The following is a 16003-nucleotide window of genomic DNA, read 5'->3' as shown; positions in this document are numbered from 1 at the left end:
CCACTCACTCAACTGGCGGCTAGGATGTTGACTACCTCAAAAACAGACTTGATGGTTACCATTCAGAATTTTGACGATGACGACGATGACTACAACTGTCAAATGACAAGGGGTTGGTATACGGTTATTTTTATATCCTTGCAGATTAATTCGCTATTTTTGCAAATGAAAGCAAACTAAATGCATTAGGTAACCAACTCTAACAGGAAATAAATATATCTATATCTATAGTTACAGCAATTCAAATAGCACAAATTATCAAAAATAAAACGAGTAAGATCGCTGTAGTCGACTACAAAATCCCTTGGGCAGCTCGGTCATATAATAATAATGTTTATAGTACCACGCTTCAAATCATAAAATATAGTCCAATGTGCATTCCGAGTGCTTACATGCATTTGTGCACAACACACTGGGTCAAGTCCGAAGAGAAGCTAAGAAGAGAACGGAGTATGGGGGAATAATTGTTTTATGAAAGTTGCTCAATTAAACTAAAGACAACAATTCGATCGATATCGATTTATTATTGGAAATATGTTTAAAATTATAATAGAAAAACTCCTCTGCCTTACCCATCGACCGCATTGAAATATTGACGTATTTTCGTATTAAATCTCTTTGTGTAAACACCAAAAAATTAAAGAAATACTTTAAAGAAGACATTACTAAAACCGTAGGAAATCAAACTAAAAGCTTTTTTATTCGGAATTTGATAATAAAAACAATCATTTGATTATTCAAAAACCAAGCAGAATGCCAGATAATAACTCTTTTAAATTGCTTTGTAGAAATGATCTGGGAAACTAGAAATTGATTGGATAACAATATTTTATATTATCATAGTATGGAAGCGCATTAAGTCGTCGTCTACACATTCACAAAATTTTGATTTGCTAATTTTTAAAAATTTCTTGTACTGCAATTGCATATAAGTGGGCATGTGTGCGCGTGTGAGTGTGTAAACGTGACTTGCCTGAAGCTGTTTTCAGATTGCGCATACGCCGCGTAGACCGAGTGAGTCAAGTGAATGCCTCAATTAGTTTATGTTACGCCCGAATAAACACACGTTAAAAGTGCGTGTAAACAGAGCCGCAAAATAATAACGCCATGTACCATGGGCAAGCAATAAAAGAACTGGTCAAATTAGGCTACCAGTCCTCTACGCCCATAGCGCCTACCTCTGGCCCAGCCCCTGGCCGCAAACAAACAAAACTGTCACTTGTCCCAGGCGCCTCTGGAGCAGTGACACTGGCAGTGGCAGAGTCTCTGACAAAGGTAAAGGCAATAGCAGAGGCAGCGCAGAGTTGCGCCCCAGGCCACTGGTCAGATAATTTCCTTTGTTCTGTATGGCAAATGTTTTTATTTCTCTTTTTTGTTTATATTTTCTTTTCCTTTTTTTCCCTCTTTTGTTGTGTGGGGTGCGCGCGAGTTCTTGTCAGCTATTTTTCCGCTTATTTTATCACGTTTTGTTGCCAGTTTATTTTTTTCTTTGTATTCACTTGTGAGTGTGCCGCAACTTCAGGCTCAGACAGGTAGCAGTATGCAAATCAAACAAAGAACCGAGTGCCACCCCAAAGGACAGGAAGCGACGTTGACAGCAGCGGATGGAGGCAGCTGAGGAACGCGAGCGCCCATCGATATGGATTTCACGTGGCTGAGGTGGATAACGGGTGTGCGATGGGGGCCTTAAAATACGCTGATCTAATGCAATCACCCCAAATTGTGACTTTGGAAAACGGCGTTTTACTTAATGGCATTCATAAAAATTGTACTTGATTTTACATTCGTTTATTTTGTTCACATTTAAGTTTGTTTAACTTTTTGCTTGTTTTTAATTAAATATAAATAAAGTCAAGTTTAATATTTTATCAGTGCTTTTGGGATTGAGGTCTATCATTTATTTATTCATTGATTGTATAATTATTAAAATTTTTATTATTTTTCCTTTTAATACTTTTGTTCCTTTTTTTTATATGTTCAAAGTGTGTTAACAGAAACACATAGTAATTTTTTGCTTTATGGCTTGAATTTTATTTATAAACAATCTTTGTTATAGTCAAATATACTTCAAAGCCTTCAATTTTGATTTTCTTACATGTTTGTTGCGTTTTCTTATTTTTATTTATTTAAGTTTTTTTTTTTTTGGTTCACTAAAATCTCTTCTATGTCTGGGGTTCTCTCCTAAGCAAGCAATAATGTGTTTTCCATTTTTGTAAATTTTCGTTTTGATTTTCAATCAAATCAACAAATAAATAGTCTGTCATAATAAAGCTGATTAAATCGTTTGTAGCTAAATGCGGGAACCAACCATTTTATTTGCTTTGCACGGAATGTTGAAAACAACGCGTATACGCCTAGTCCGCCTCGTGTTTTGGCTTGACGTCGCAGAAACATGCGCGTCGCGTGTGCTCTCGACTCAACGTCCGCGGTTCGACTGAGAAACAGAAGGCAGACAGGCACACACATACACACGCAAACGCACATACTCAGCTGTCAGAGGCTGTGCCGAGTGATGTTAGCTGAGTGTGCAGAGTTAACAGACGCTTTACAGTCGCTTAACAGCCACAGCAACAGCTGGGCTGCCGATTCATTCATAATTATTTTGAGTGAAATTCGGATCTTGGGGTCAGAGAATCTGACGCTGCGATTCAATTTACTTAAGCAAAAATGTGTCACTGGGGAACAACTGGCCAGCGCGTGTCCTAGACGTAGATATTAGGCAGACAATTCAGGACATGCCTGTGGCAATGTATATGCAAAGGGACCCATAACCCGTCTTGAAAATAAATGTTGACCTTTTTGGTAAAAATATAAAAAATAACATGCAAAGAAATAAATGCGCGTGAAATGTCAAAATCACGGTCACGGGAAGGAGAAACGAAAGAAAACCAGCCAAAAAAAGGGAAGAAAAAAAAACAGAGAAGAGAAAGATGACAACGCATAAGCAGAACACAAGCAATTGCCAATGCCAATGCCAAGGCAATCAAGAAAATTTGCTCCTACAAATGGCAAGGCAAATAAGAGAGCGAAAATACATGAAAGTCAAGTGTTTGCACGGACTGCTGCTGTTGTTACTGCTGCTGATGATGATGATGCTGGTGTTGCTGTAGCTACACCGCACAATACACACACCACAATCAACACACACACAAGCACACACTTACAGTCGCATACACACATGAGCTGTTTTGGGGCAGCCCAAAACAAACCGCAAGTATGCTAGCACTCTCATATTCCTGTGGGTTCCCTTACAGCTTTCCCCATTTTGAATTGCAACGCGGGGCTGCTTTTGGCTGCACAACAAAATGTTGCACTTGTAATCAAGGCTGGGTTGATTTGGCTTACAGTTAGGTTCATAGTAAAAATAAATGGCTATTCCCTGCTCGAACCGGGCTTTATCAGTAACCAAAAAACAGCTAAACAACTAAAAGCTTAAAATATTTTGAGAAGAACGGGCAATTATAAATTAAGATTATATTGACTAATTCAAATAAATGACAAGCCATGAGACTTGAACTCAAAAGCAGATTCATGAATGTAGAAAAGCAGGTTTACGAACAGAACATTAAGATATGGTGCTCGAACCGTGAGCTCACCATCCGAAAATGTATTTTCTAGCTTGTAGCCCTGCTTGTTATTGCAGCCACTGAAATAGGGCAAGTTCGGGCTGCTGGCTTTATCATGTGGTCTCAGTTTGTGTTGTGCTGACAATTTTTTGCATACCAACAAAAGTTATAACCCAAAGCTGGATTTATTGTGCTAAGATCTTAGGCAAACAAGTCCCAAATTAGACCACAGCCAGGGCACATGCACTGCTCCAGCTGTTGTCCCTCCCTCGCCTCCCCCAACTGCCGAATGGCGACTGTCTGTCTGGCTCCAGCTGTGCACTGCAGGCAGCCTGGGTTGGAAGAGGGAAGCAGAGGGATTTGTGTGTTGTGGGTTTATTAAACCAAATTGCACTCCCCCTGCCGCCAACCTTGTGTGTTATCACTGTTGTGCCTTGAATGCAACTTTTTGCTTTAACGTGTCAAATTGTCGCCTCAATGCTCAGAATCCTGATGGTAGATGGTTTCTAAGAGCAGAAAACATATTACTAGCAACTATATAACACAGACACGCATGAACAGCCGCAAGGCACACCTAGATTAATGTGTGAAAAATTACAAGTATTAGTAAATAAATATAGTAAATTCCCATAAATCATTCATTCTAAGGACAGAAATGGGAGAGTGTATTCATTAGTCAGACATATCCTGCATTTTAATCCAATGAAGAATTTTTCAAATAAAACGTATTCCAGATCAATATCAGCATGCCCTTCTGTCTGTTTTATGAACTCAATTTAAATTAAATTAAATTAAAAAATTGAACTTACGTTCAAGGTGAGACAACAATTTCGAAATATTGACATACCTATTAATGAGCAGTAGGTGGCATTTTCCCACAGTTAAGACCATAAATTTTCACGCTGAGCTCAAGCGGCCATTTCTGTCGGTCTCTCCATGAGTTCCGTAACATTTTTTACTTAATCAAACTTAATCGTATCGCATATTCACAATTCCATTGATGCTTTTCTGAACGCTGGCACGCCCGCTGACTTTCATGGAACTAGCCTCTTAATCGCTAGATCATATCGCCGCCATAAAAGCACAACAGCAACAACTTCATCGGTAAGTGTGTATGCGATTTAAGCATTTCTTCCGTATTCTGGCCATGGATGTTTGCTGGGGTATCTCTTTGAACCGTGCCTCTAGGCTGCCTACTGCCTATTGGTGTAGTATTGACTCGCTGATTATTTTTATTTGGTTCTCGCAAACGTTTCGATTGAGACATAAAACTATGCCGATGCCCTGCCTGCGGGGTAAATATAAACATTTATATACGATTAAGTGTGCTGTTTATTTTGATGTTTGGTTTAGTGCTTCCGCTCCTGCAGCTTCAACGAATTCTATGCCTACGTATGTGCTGTGGTGGGCTGTGCCCCGTCAGATATTGCGTATACGCCGCATTAAATCGTGCAGAATGAGATAGACAAACAGAGATGAGAGTTGAGCAAGAAAAAAACTCTCGGCAGATTAATGTCGGCGTGCTCGGAGAATACCCATACTGAAATTGAATTCAACTGATGTTCGGAGACACGGTAAATCAATAAAAAACTAATCAAAAAATCAAAAGCAAACATTGGGCATTTGTTGTACACCAAATTGAATGTCAGCAGATTTTCTATGTATATGTGTGTCTTTCGAAGATAGAAATTTCCTTGTGGCCAAGAAAACAAAAATATATCACAAAAAGACAAATTAACGCTCAGCATCAACCAAATTTTATTTCGTTGCAAATCCAAACCAATTAAATTGAAAGCATAATATGCCAATGTTGCCTGCCACTCAATTATACCCTGTAGGCACTAGCACAATGATTAGGCTTGCATAAAACATGCCGTCATTTGGAAGCCATTTATTTTTGTTTATTTATTTTTAACTGAATCTGTTGAACTTAGTTGCAAATGTTGACCAACTAGAATGACAGCGATACTGACGATGGTAGTCATTTACTAAAGCATGGTACACCAGTTTTTTTCATCATTTTCTGATTTTAATGCTACAAAATTGTTGTCCCACATTTAAATTGAAAAAATTGATTATTTGTTCGAACAAGGTGCTAGGAATCGATATAAAATATAAAGTCTAGGGTATCTGCTAGTAGAGTCCTTTTAAATTATTGTTTACTTGTAAAAGGTTTTTTGTTTTAACCATCCACTGTGACAATTTCGGTTATTTTACTTTTTTAATTTATGCAAATGCAACGCAGAGCATTCACCCACAGAGAAGGAGAGCGCCGGAGAGAAGGGTAGAAAGAGAAAGAGAGAGCGCGAAAAACTCAAGCCACAGGCTTTAATGCTCATTAGGGTGTTGCCCAAACCCACTAAGTACATTCAAGGGTAGAATATTTCGCAGTTGTAGAGCTGTGGAGCATGTATATTTACAATTGCTTATGTATAAAAACAAGAGCTCAGTCCGCTAAAATTACATTTTTATCTAGAGTTTATGTCGAGTGGAAAACCCGCAAGCTCGCAGAACCGAGACTCCAATTTCACGAATAAAGCCAGTTGCCATTTAAAATGCAAAATGTCTGGTCTTGGCGCTATAAGCCGACGAAATGCATGCAATTAATTTGAACTTACGACTCGGCATCTCGACTAACAACCGCTGTTGCATTGCGCGCTTTTCTCGGTTTGTGGATATTACGATATTTTAATGACGATGCAATCAAAGAAGAATTACAACCTTCTCTGCCGCTCAACAATTTAAGTCATTTTCTTTATCACTTTAAACAGAGAACATTCATTTTAAACAAGACGTTCTTGTCGGGAGCTCCCGACTAGGGGATACCCTGAACCCTCCTCTTCCAACATCAAATGCATATATAAATTCTATTTTAGAAGCTATATGTCAAGTCTGGTTACTCTAGCTTTTTTTATTTACCAAAATTTCCCAAAAAACAGGATATCGATATCGGTAAAAATCAATTGCTTGGAAACGGAGTAGGTTATCGATTATCGGAAATAAACTCGATCTGCGCAGGCACTAGAAGCACCTACATCTAAAATTTCAAGTCTCTAGCTCTTATAGGTTCTAAGATCCTTGCGTTCATACATACGGACAGAAAGACGGACGTACAGACTGACATGGCTAGATCGACTTAGCTATTGGTGCTGATCAAGAATATATATACTTTATGGGGTCGGAGATGCTTCCTTCTGCCTGTTACATACATTTGGATTTTGCAAACATATAATATACCCTTATACCCATTTTTAATGCGCTTAGGGTATAAAAATTTTCTATTAAGTTACACACTTTTATGCTATTTAAGCTATTTAATTTCATAATATTTTATTATGTCTTAATACTGGCACTGGCCAAGCTAAACTATCGATATGGTCAAGTTTTCGATTATTTGGTAAAGTTGCTCATTGGCTTACTGCCATCCTGTCTGTTCTGTCTATCTGTTATTTTATGTTCTCTTTGAAAATTGCAGCTTCCTAGCTCTTACGGTTTGGGCTGTAAGTTGGTCAGCAAACAGTCATGGACTCAGTTAGCCGTTGAGGCAGTTACGACATCAGTATTATATATTGACACTACTGTCATATATTTTAAGGATTTTGAGAAAACTTATAACAAAAATCTACTACTATAAGAATATAATGGAACTTGTAGAACTTGGTTCAGTGCAATCTTAACTAAGGAAGCGTGGAAGTCCAAGCAACTAATGCATGTCATCCCCTGAATTGGATGCGATCTCGATTTTCGCCTGTAAATTTCTGTTGATGTTGTCGACCATATCGAAGGCGTCGATAATCATCTCTGCCTCGCTTTGTGCCTTCTCGCTCATATGTTCGAGGCTGCGTCGCAACTGTTTGTGCTCCCCGCTAGTATCCCGCTGCTCCGCACGTTGAAAGAGTGTGCTGCTGGCGCGTGCAAAAAGAGCAGCAGTGCTGCTACCCTGCTGCAGTTGGTGATCCAACTCAGCGGGCAGCGGAAACTCCAGATCCAACGCATAGCGACGCAGCTGCTCGTACTTGGCCTCCAGTTGCTTCTGATCCTGGCCGTAGCTTATGACGACCGCTTGCAGCACCACTTCACTGCCAGGCAGCTGGATGTAGGCGATGACGTCCTTGAAAAGATTCTCCTGGCGCCACACCGTCTGGCTGTAGGATATGACCTGATAGACGACCGTTTCTGGCTCTGGGCTGTACTGCACCAGCAGCCAGGTGTGCTCGTCCATGGGCTCCTGGGCAGCATCTAAATGTTCGTCGAAAGCGTGATCAAAGCAGCGCGCCTTAAGGTGCAGCAGCACCTTCTCCATATAATCTCGCTGCTCGTAGGCGTACAGCACATGAGCTATACAGCCCGGACTCAGTTTGACAAGCGGCGTACCTCCTAATTCGGGCTTTGTGCTCAGCCAGACAACGCGGTGGGGCGAGATCATTTTCTGCACCAAACGCTTGCCCGCCGCATCCTCTTCGTTGTACTGCACCAGCAGCTGTCGGACATCGTCCTCCTCATCGCGCTGCTGCTTGCTCATGGATAGTAGCGCGGCGTCTACCAGCTTGCGTTCATCGGCGGCCAGTATGAGTTTCGCCTCCAGCTTGATGCCGTTGACGCGGAACTCAACAAAGCGCGTCATGTACTTGTCAGATACGTCCGTTTCCAGCAGCTCCATGCTGTGCAGAATGCAGAAACGCTTCTTACCATTCGGCTTGCCGTTCTTCATCGAGCCGTCGTCCACCTCGGCCAGGAACCAGGAAAGACGCGTTGCTGCCGCCGCGCCCGTATTGCCTGCCGCGCCACAATTCGCCGAGTCGTCCAAGCCACTATCGTTGCTAATGTTGCTCATGACTGTAATTTGGAATAGTTCTTTCTGTTGCTTTGCTCTCCACAAACTGATGCTCGATGCTTAACGTCGCGTGCTTTTAAGCGCCTGCCAGCGATCTCTTTTCCTACCAACGTCAGGTAGACTACCCTTTCCCGTCCCGGATTTATGACCGCCAGTTGCACGGATTTACCTAATTGTGCGTCGTGTGCTCGATGAGCAGCTGCGTAGCTTAGCGGCCATAAAAGATGATTTCGCCAACTCTTCAGGCATTCGACCTGTGTTTCACTATCCGTTACGGCATGCATGTATTGTCCGAATCGCTGAGGCAACTGAAAAAGGACGCTGTCTGCCGGAGGCAAATTTGGTTTTGTATCCTTAAAGCTATAATAAGTTTTAATAAAATTATAACTTATTTTATTCACGTGTATTAAACCCAAGCTTTAATTCTCGAAAATAGGGACACCACGAGCGAGTATAAAATGTCCGCACCAATTAAGCCATAATACTTATGCATTGATTATGAGTATATGCTTTAAAAATTAATCTATTAATAATACCCTGAACCCATTAAAAATGGGTATAAGGGTAAATTGTATTCGTGCAAAATCCAAATGTATGTAACAGGCAGAAGGAAGAATCTCCGACCCCATAAAGTATATATATTCTTGATCAGCACCAATAGCTAAGTCGATCTAACCATGTCCGTCTGTCTGTCCGTCTGTCCGTCCGTATGTATGAACGTAAGGATCTCTGAACCTATAAGAGCTAGAGACTTGACATTTTTGATGTAGGTGCTTCTAGTGTCTGCGCAGATCGAGTTTGTTTCCGAGCAATCGATAAAAATCCATGTCGATTTCCTGTTTTTTGGGCAATTTTGATAAATAATAAGAGATAGAGTCACCAAACTTGACATATAGCTTCTAAAATAGAATATATATATATATGCATTTGATGTTGGAAGAAGAGGGTTTAGGGAATATCCTAGTCGGAAGCTCCCGACTAGAACCTCGAACTTGTTTTAAAATGTGTGTTATCTGACATCCTACTCTTAGCTGCTAGATAAGAGATGTTTTAAAACAATCTTGCCTGTTTTTGAGCAAAATGAAAATTTTATATTAAATTGCTTATTTCAATAAGAATTACTTTTATCTTTAACATTTAGTTGCAGACGATTTATTATACTCTCGAAAAGTTGTGTCAGTTTGAATAAAATGGTTCTTATCAACGCCTATAATGAGTTATACGAGAAACAAATCATTTTACTCAATATGCGTATGTTGATTCGATCAATTTTAAATAGATTACGGCACTAAGCATATCTTGATTGATTTGTTTTGAATAATAGCTTGAGTTGATAATCTTGCAGAAATCTTCCGAAATTGTGCGAAATTAGAATTACTTGCCATTTTTACTTATTTTATCGGCTGGTACTCCGAGAACATTAGTGATAAAAGCCTGGGTTCTCAGATCCTCAATGTTGGCAGATTCAGCCTTTTTTGTATAGTTATGAGCATTTTTTCGCGGCTTTGCAATGAATTCAAATGGTATACCGATTGGAGGACCGATTGGCTTGATCGTATTACGCACATCAATCACAGAGTAGGTGAGAATCTCTTTGAATATGCCCTGTTTGATAGCCTCCTCTATGGCGGCGTGATTGACCAGCAAGCACCCGAGTACATGCATTGTCTCCCTCACCTGTACATTAACATGATAGACATTGTCGGCGCGCAGGAGAATAGACAGCAAGATAGTTTTAAGGGGCCGATTGCCAATCACCTTAACCAACGTACCAACTAGATCATCCAACACTCGCTCAACCTTTTTCGAGCAGAACTGACATACACTTGAGGGCTGGTGCTCCAGCAGATTATCCGATTTCGGCTGGACTTTTGGTTCTTCCTGGTCACAAAAACATGGCTCGACGGCCTCAGACGAAGTTTTCGCTTTATAGTTAGACACAACAATAATAGGCTGCTTAAGGGTAGTGGCTTTCTTAGATTCTATCGAACTATTTGTATTAGACTTAGTCTGAATTAAAAATGGTTTCTTGTATTCTAGTTGAATATTGTTATTGGATTCTTGACCTATTGGCTTGTTTCGGACACAAGTACAGGGCTTAAACGACTCCGTAGAGGTATTAAAAGGAAGCTTTACATCTATTGAATTACCTTTGTCGGGTGGCCAAATGCCTTTTAATTCCTTAGGTCCAAACAATCCGCTGGCGTTTTCTTCGCACACACGTATAAAGGATGTGCTATGGGTCGGTTTTCTATTAGCGGTGGGCTCCCTCGGCGCATTTGTTTGACAACTGATTTTATCTACATAGGAGATATCTGAGTCCTTGGGTATCTTAATAATTTTTAAACCACTTTGGGTTTTGACTGGAGGAGACAAACTGCTGGCATTGATTACTACAAACCTATCCAGCGATCGATTTCTATCGGGCTTAATATAACAATGTTGTCGAGCACTCTCCTGAACCTCTTGCCTTCTCTTACTTTTAAGTGCGTCGACGTCATTTTGAAGTTTCTCCAGCTGTGCCTCTAGTTGATCAATTGTGAAACGAATTCTGCTCAGTTGGTGGCCTAAAATCGGTATGTCAGATCTTCTGGGAGGTTTTTCATCCATTTCATATATTTCGTATTGCGTTTCTTTTTCGTAAGTTGGTCTCTTCTTTTCATAAGTTATTAATCGTTCCTTGGGCTTAGACTCTCTTTGAACATTTTCACTTTTTCTGCTGGCGGACCTTACTGTTATTATGGGTCGTTTCAAAAAGGGTATGTGTTCGAAAAAATGTTTATTCGAGACAAACTTGTTTGATTTTTTAAATGTATCGAATCTCGCCCCTGACCGTTGAGAATCCTTTGATGTATCTGGTTTTTTAATTGGTCGCTTGGAATTCGCCGATGTGTAATAGAATTCGGAAAGAGGCGTCCTTATTTCATCGTCGTAATCGTGCGTTGTTCCTCTTATTTTTTCATCCTGCGTTTTTGATTCCTCCTCTGTAGAATTATGATTGACTGGATCTAGCGAGTCCCCTTTAATCATCAAAAACGATGGTGACAATAAGATACGGTCGTCTGTCTGGGTGGCCTTGTGCTGAACAAATACGGTGTCCTTGGATGGAGCATCTGCGGTTAATTCAAAGCTCTCCTCCAAAGCAGCAATAGGATCCACCTCATCGAAAACGATATATGTTGGTCGTTTCGTGCGAAAAGTGGCAGGTACTTCATTACCACATAACTGTTCCTTTTTTACCTTATTGCAGTGACAGCTGCGGCACGAACTGCCTGCAGGTAGGCGACTCAGCGGATGGGTTGGCGATGAAGTTGATCCTGCTTGCGTTGAACTGTGCATCCAATGCAGGCGGCTCAACGCGTTTAAGTACCGCCTGTAGGTGCGAAAAGCATCTGCAAGATAGAAAAGGCAATAAATAAGATTATTCTGGAATTTACCTGCAACCGAAATCGGTCGTATTGGTCAGTGTATAAAAGAGCGTTGCTTATTAAGAGACATTCAGTCTACAATTGGACAGCAACCGAGAAAATGGTAAGTAAGCTGTCAAGAAAAATTCTTTAAGCTATTACTATATTAATTTGGAACCTATTTCTCTCCTTAGATCAATCGCCGTCAACGTTTGGAGTTCGCACTCAGCATATTGCCCTACGACCCCAAAAAGGTGCAGCTGTCGCCGGCACAAAAACAGGTGGAGCAGATAATAGCACGCCTGCGCACGGATGACAGCTCCGGCGAGGAAGAAAGCGACGATGAGAAGGCGCGCCAGCAGCACCGCGATGCCAAAGGCTTTGCCGAGCACACCATGCGGTGCATAGAGGAATCCGAAGGTGTATACACTAGGCCCAAACAAATGCTTAGTACTTTGGCTACTTTGACGCTGGCAGCTGAGAAACTGCTGAAAACACAATGCAAGCTGGATGAGGAGAACTTGGAGGAGGAACACGAGTTTCTCGACAACTCCGACTTGGTCATGGATGAGGAGGCGGCGCTGGCTAAAGTGGATCGCCGTGAGCTCAAGGAGAACAACATTCAGGCGCTGAATGAGGCACGTCTAAAGATGCTGCAGCGTTGGGAGCGCACCAAACGCAAGGCCCTGGATTTGCTCACCATCGAGATCGAGAAGGTGCAGACCATGGATCAGGAGCACGCACAGAGATTAGCTCATTTCGAGCTATTTCGCGAAGGCGCCGACGAGCACAACACATCAACGCCTAAAACAAACGAAGACGATGACGACGAGAAGGAGAACGAAAATGCCATCGAGCTGGACGAGGATGATGAGGAATATGTGCCCAACGCCGAGACCAGCGGTAAGCGCAAGCGTCTCAAGAAGCCTGTTACATCTACACCACATGCAAAGCGCAGTTGTCCGCAATTTGAATTCGATCACGATGCAAGCTCAGCTATGGTCACCATTGGGCCCAATGGCACGCAGATATCACGCACTTGCCTGCGGGGCATCAACTGGGCCATGTCTGGACCGGCCATAACCCGCAAGTTGCTTTGCGAAATCTTTGATCGAGCCACCCTCGCATTCCATACGCTCTCGGGCAAGCCGTCGCCCGCCTTCAAGGACTGCGCACGACCCAGCAAGCAGCAGCTGGACCCTCTCAAGGTAGCCGATCTGGTCTACCTGATGACGAACAGTCTGCAGATGACGCCACGCGAGGTGCGCACCGCCATAACCACCAAGTGTGCTGATGAGAACAAAATGCTACGCACACGTCTTCAACGACGTCCACGCAAGACCATCTAATAATATCTTAGTAACAAGCTTAAGACTTAGATTTAGGCCCAGTGCATCGAATTTCGAATTTATAAAATACACATCACTATTTCATTTACTATTTACCATAACTTTCGGTGTATTTTTTTTTTGGGTGGGACACCATTTTTATGCTACATTTGAGCCTTCTTTTTGCACACGGTCCGAACGTAGCTGCAACCAATTATTCACTGAGTTGAATCTGCATTTAGAAAGAGTCCATTCCAAGAATATAACCGAAAAGCTGCAACAATTCTCTAGAGCCCAAGTAATATTCTCATATTTGTTTTTGTTAAACTTCGAATTTTCAAATGTCAACTGATTGTTTTGTAGAAACTTAACTTATATACGAATCATAACTCGCGCTACTAGATACTCATGGGTATATATGTGCTCCTATTTAGATGTCTATATGTATAATAATATATATATATATATTTATATTATTTATATTTTAGGAATGATTTATTCGAAAGCCACTGATTGAAAAAGGTTGATTATTTCTATGTGTACCTTCAAACGCGTAAATGGAGACGTCTCTGACACTAATGTCTATCTATCAGTACATATTCCAGAGAAGGACATATAAGACTTCTATATCATATAGTTACCATTAGATTATTTCGCCAAAAAAAGTTATTTCTGCTTATATTTGTTAAGTTATCTTGACCAAACTAGGATTGTTGTTTTTCTTATATATATTGTATAAATAAATAAATGATGCCTTAAAATATTAATATAAATTGATGAATATAAGTCAAATATCTGTGAGCAGTTCTTTGTGCTGCTTTTCGAAATTAGTTTGCAAATCATTAAAAAGGAATTATTGTCTTAACATATTTTACAAAGATACACAGAAAATAGTATCGCACTGCGCATTTATTTTTTAAAATAATGAATGAATGAGTAAGGATTATACACAAATACTTTAACTTGCCAATAAATGCTCAATAACTGTCCAGTGTGAATGGGTTTTATTTATGCAGAATGCATTTAGTTGCAACGCACATGAAATAAATCAACAAGCATTTTCGTTAGGCGGGGTGAAGGAAGCAGCCCATAAAATGTAGCTTGCGAAGGATTTGAGCAGGACTATGCATTATTTATATATCCTATCAGCTAGTCAATATAACTCGAGTGTACAAAATATTGCGTAACTATTTTTTACACACACTCAAGCACAGACACGCACATGTTGACAAAATTGATGAGTGCTATTAGAAGAAATTTAAAGAAGCAGCAGTGATGTAAAATAAAATAAATAGAATAATCAATTTTTAGTTGTTGCTGCTGCTTCTTCTGTCTCTGCTATGACCAAAACGTGTCAATGTGTTTAACATATATTCATGGTAAATAATATATTTACTCTCTCCTGTTAAGCTCTCATATAGGGCATTCTATATTTGATAAAAAATGGTGCAAAGCATTGATGGAGGCTTCTCCGACATCATACCGAAAGTATTTATGATCAGCATGTAGCTTTGTTCATGATGTCTTTATAAGGCTTAAATTATCAGAGCCTAGTCCTGATCTAAACAATATATACAGAATCTGCCACTGGTACCATACGAATAATCGACCAGAAGTTGTGTTTTATTTTTTGTGAATAGAGAGTATATATTGTGCGGCACCCCAGTGAAATTGTTCTTTTTTGTTTTGTTGGTCAAAAACATTTTGATATGCAAATGCGATGTGTTTGCCATAAAAAGGCAGCCTGATTTGAATACATCTAGATTCGCACACAAACATATACTCACATACATACAAACGTACATACATATATTTGGGTATTTTATGTACACAAAAGATTTTGGCTAGACCTTCAGTCGCTGTGGTTTGCATAGTTTACTTTGTGTTTGCGATATGGCATAGAGCTGGCATTTTAAAGCATTTAACAAGCCGCAACTAGCAAATAAATTGGCTCAACAACCGACAAAAATGGCTATAAATAACAAAGCCGAAAACTCTGTTCCGCAGGGCATTCATCAAAGCAGAATTTATATCAATCATACGCACTGTTGGCACGCACATACACAATCCTACAATCGTACCTACGAGATGTGGCAGAAAATTGAAACATTTCATAAAAATCGGGCGAGACCATCCAACCGCACAGCGAATCGCCCCCAAGTAGACCAGCAACAATAACAAATGTCTGCAACTCTATGTATTCAATTTTAAAAAAATTTTGCTTCAAAGTTATTTATAGCTACAAAAAATAAGAATGATAAGCAATCTCCAGGGCTCGCCTAACAAATACCCTGGATTAAAGTAAGTATGTATATATTAACAGTGTGTAATATATTTATTTTTATTGAAAAGCAAATGTGCAAAAGGATTCAAAGTATACAGTATAGAGAAACAGAAGTTTATATTTCCAATTGGTTTTTGAATCAATCTTACCATGTTCTTAAATTCAAAATGAAACTAACCAGCAGATTTATAAAATGGGGCACATTTAGAGTCCTAAACAAACAGACCTTAGTGTTGGAATACTATAGTAGATAGTGCGATTGTTTCCATTAGGGTCTGATAGTTTTAACGGCAAATATTTATATGTAACACATTTTTATCAATCATTAGTTGTTGAATACATTTTCGAAGATTAAGAAAATAGAAGAATTAAGCAAAGAAGACCATTGAGGCTATCTATATCAAAATCAATTGAAACTATTGTCAAATTTAACCGCAAACATGAGTTCTGTACATGAAGAGAAAAGCCCACGAATGTGATTGATTTCGTTTAAAGTTTAAGAATGTGGTCTCGTAAAATGCAAACAAAAGACGGCTGTCAGGGATGACAGCGCCAATAATGTATGCGGTGGAAAATTAAGTCAT

At 40.1% G+C, this 16003-nt stretch overlaps 4 protein-coding genes across 8 annotated transcripts in view; 1 reads left to right on the top strand and 3 right to left on the bottom strand.

The window, feature by feature from the left end:
* The window catches only part of dcma (decima), a 74431-nt gene extending 71986 nt beyond the window's left edge, over positions 1–2445 (bottom strand). For 2 of the 4 annotated variants that reach the window (XM_070209199.1, XM_032438320.2), the window contains exon 1: positions 2309–2444. The gene's annotated coding sequence lies outside the window, so the exon portion shown is untranslated. Of the gene's footprint in view, positions 1–2308 lie in introns of all 4 variants that reach the window. The other 2 variants (XM_070209200.1, XM_002052091.4) reach the window with 2 other exon arrangements.
* A 4434-nt stretch (positions 2446–6879) lies between these two features.
* Elba3 (Early boundary activity 3) lies at positions 6880–8457 on the bottom strand. The gene has a single exon (XM_002052092.3). It carries the CDS (start codon positions 8398–8400, stop codon positions 7270–7272), a length of 1131 nt encoding a protein of 376 aa, XP_002052128.1. The 5' UTR covers positions 8401–8457; the 3' UTR covers positions 6880–7269.
* Positions 8458–9525: 1068 nt separating this feature from the next.
* Positions 9526–16003, bottom strand: part of LOC116651617 (uncharacterized) — a 46069-nt gene continuing 39591 nt past the window's right edge. Inside the window, exons 1-2 of one of the 2 annotated variants that reach the window (XM_032438358.2) lie at positions 13253–13489; positions 9526–11792 (exon numbers count right to left, since the gene is read on the bottom strand). In XM_032438358.2, the coding sequence (XP_032294249.1) occupies positions 9775–11792; positions 13253–13292 (2058 nt within the window). In that variant the 5' untranslated portion in view covers positions 13293–13489 and the 3' untranslated portion in view covers positions 9526–9774. Of the gene's footprint in view, positions 11793–13252; positions 13490–16003 lie in introns of those variants that run through there. The other variant, XM_070209087.1, reaches the window with a different exon arrangement.
* Positions 11838–13257, top strand: Elba1 (Early boundary activity 1). The gene is made up of 2 exons (XM_032438359.2): positions 11838–11931; positions 12002–13257. The coding sequence occupies exons 1-2, from the start codon at positions 11929–11931 to the stop codon at positions 13154–13156; spliced, it is 1158 nt and encodes a 385-aa protein (XP_032294250.1). The 5' UTR covers positions 11838–11928; the 3' UTR covers positions 13157–13257.

Source organism: Drosophila virilis, chromosome 4 (genome assembly GCF_030788295.1).
Source record: "Drosophila virilis strain 15010-1051.87 chromosome 4, Dvir_AGI_RSII-ME, whole genome shotgun sequence".
Lineage (NCBI taxonomy): Eukaryota > Metazoa > Arthropoda > Insecta > Diptera > Drosophilidae > Drosophila > Drosophila virilis.
This window is presented reverse-complemented; position numbering and strand designations above follow the sequence as displayed.

Coding starts and splice junctions, on each gene's coding strand:
- Elba3 (XM_002052092.3), bottom strand. CDS start 8,400: ATGAGCAACATTAGCAACGATAGTGGCTTGGACGACTCGGCGAATTGT.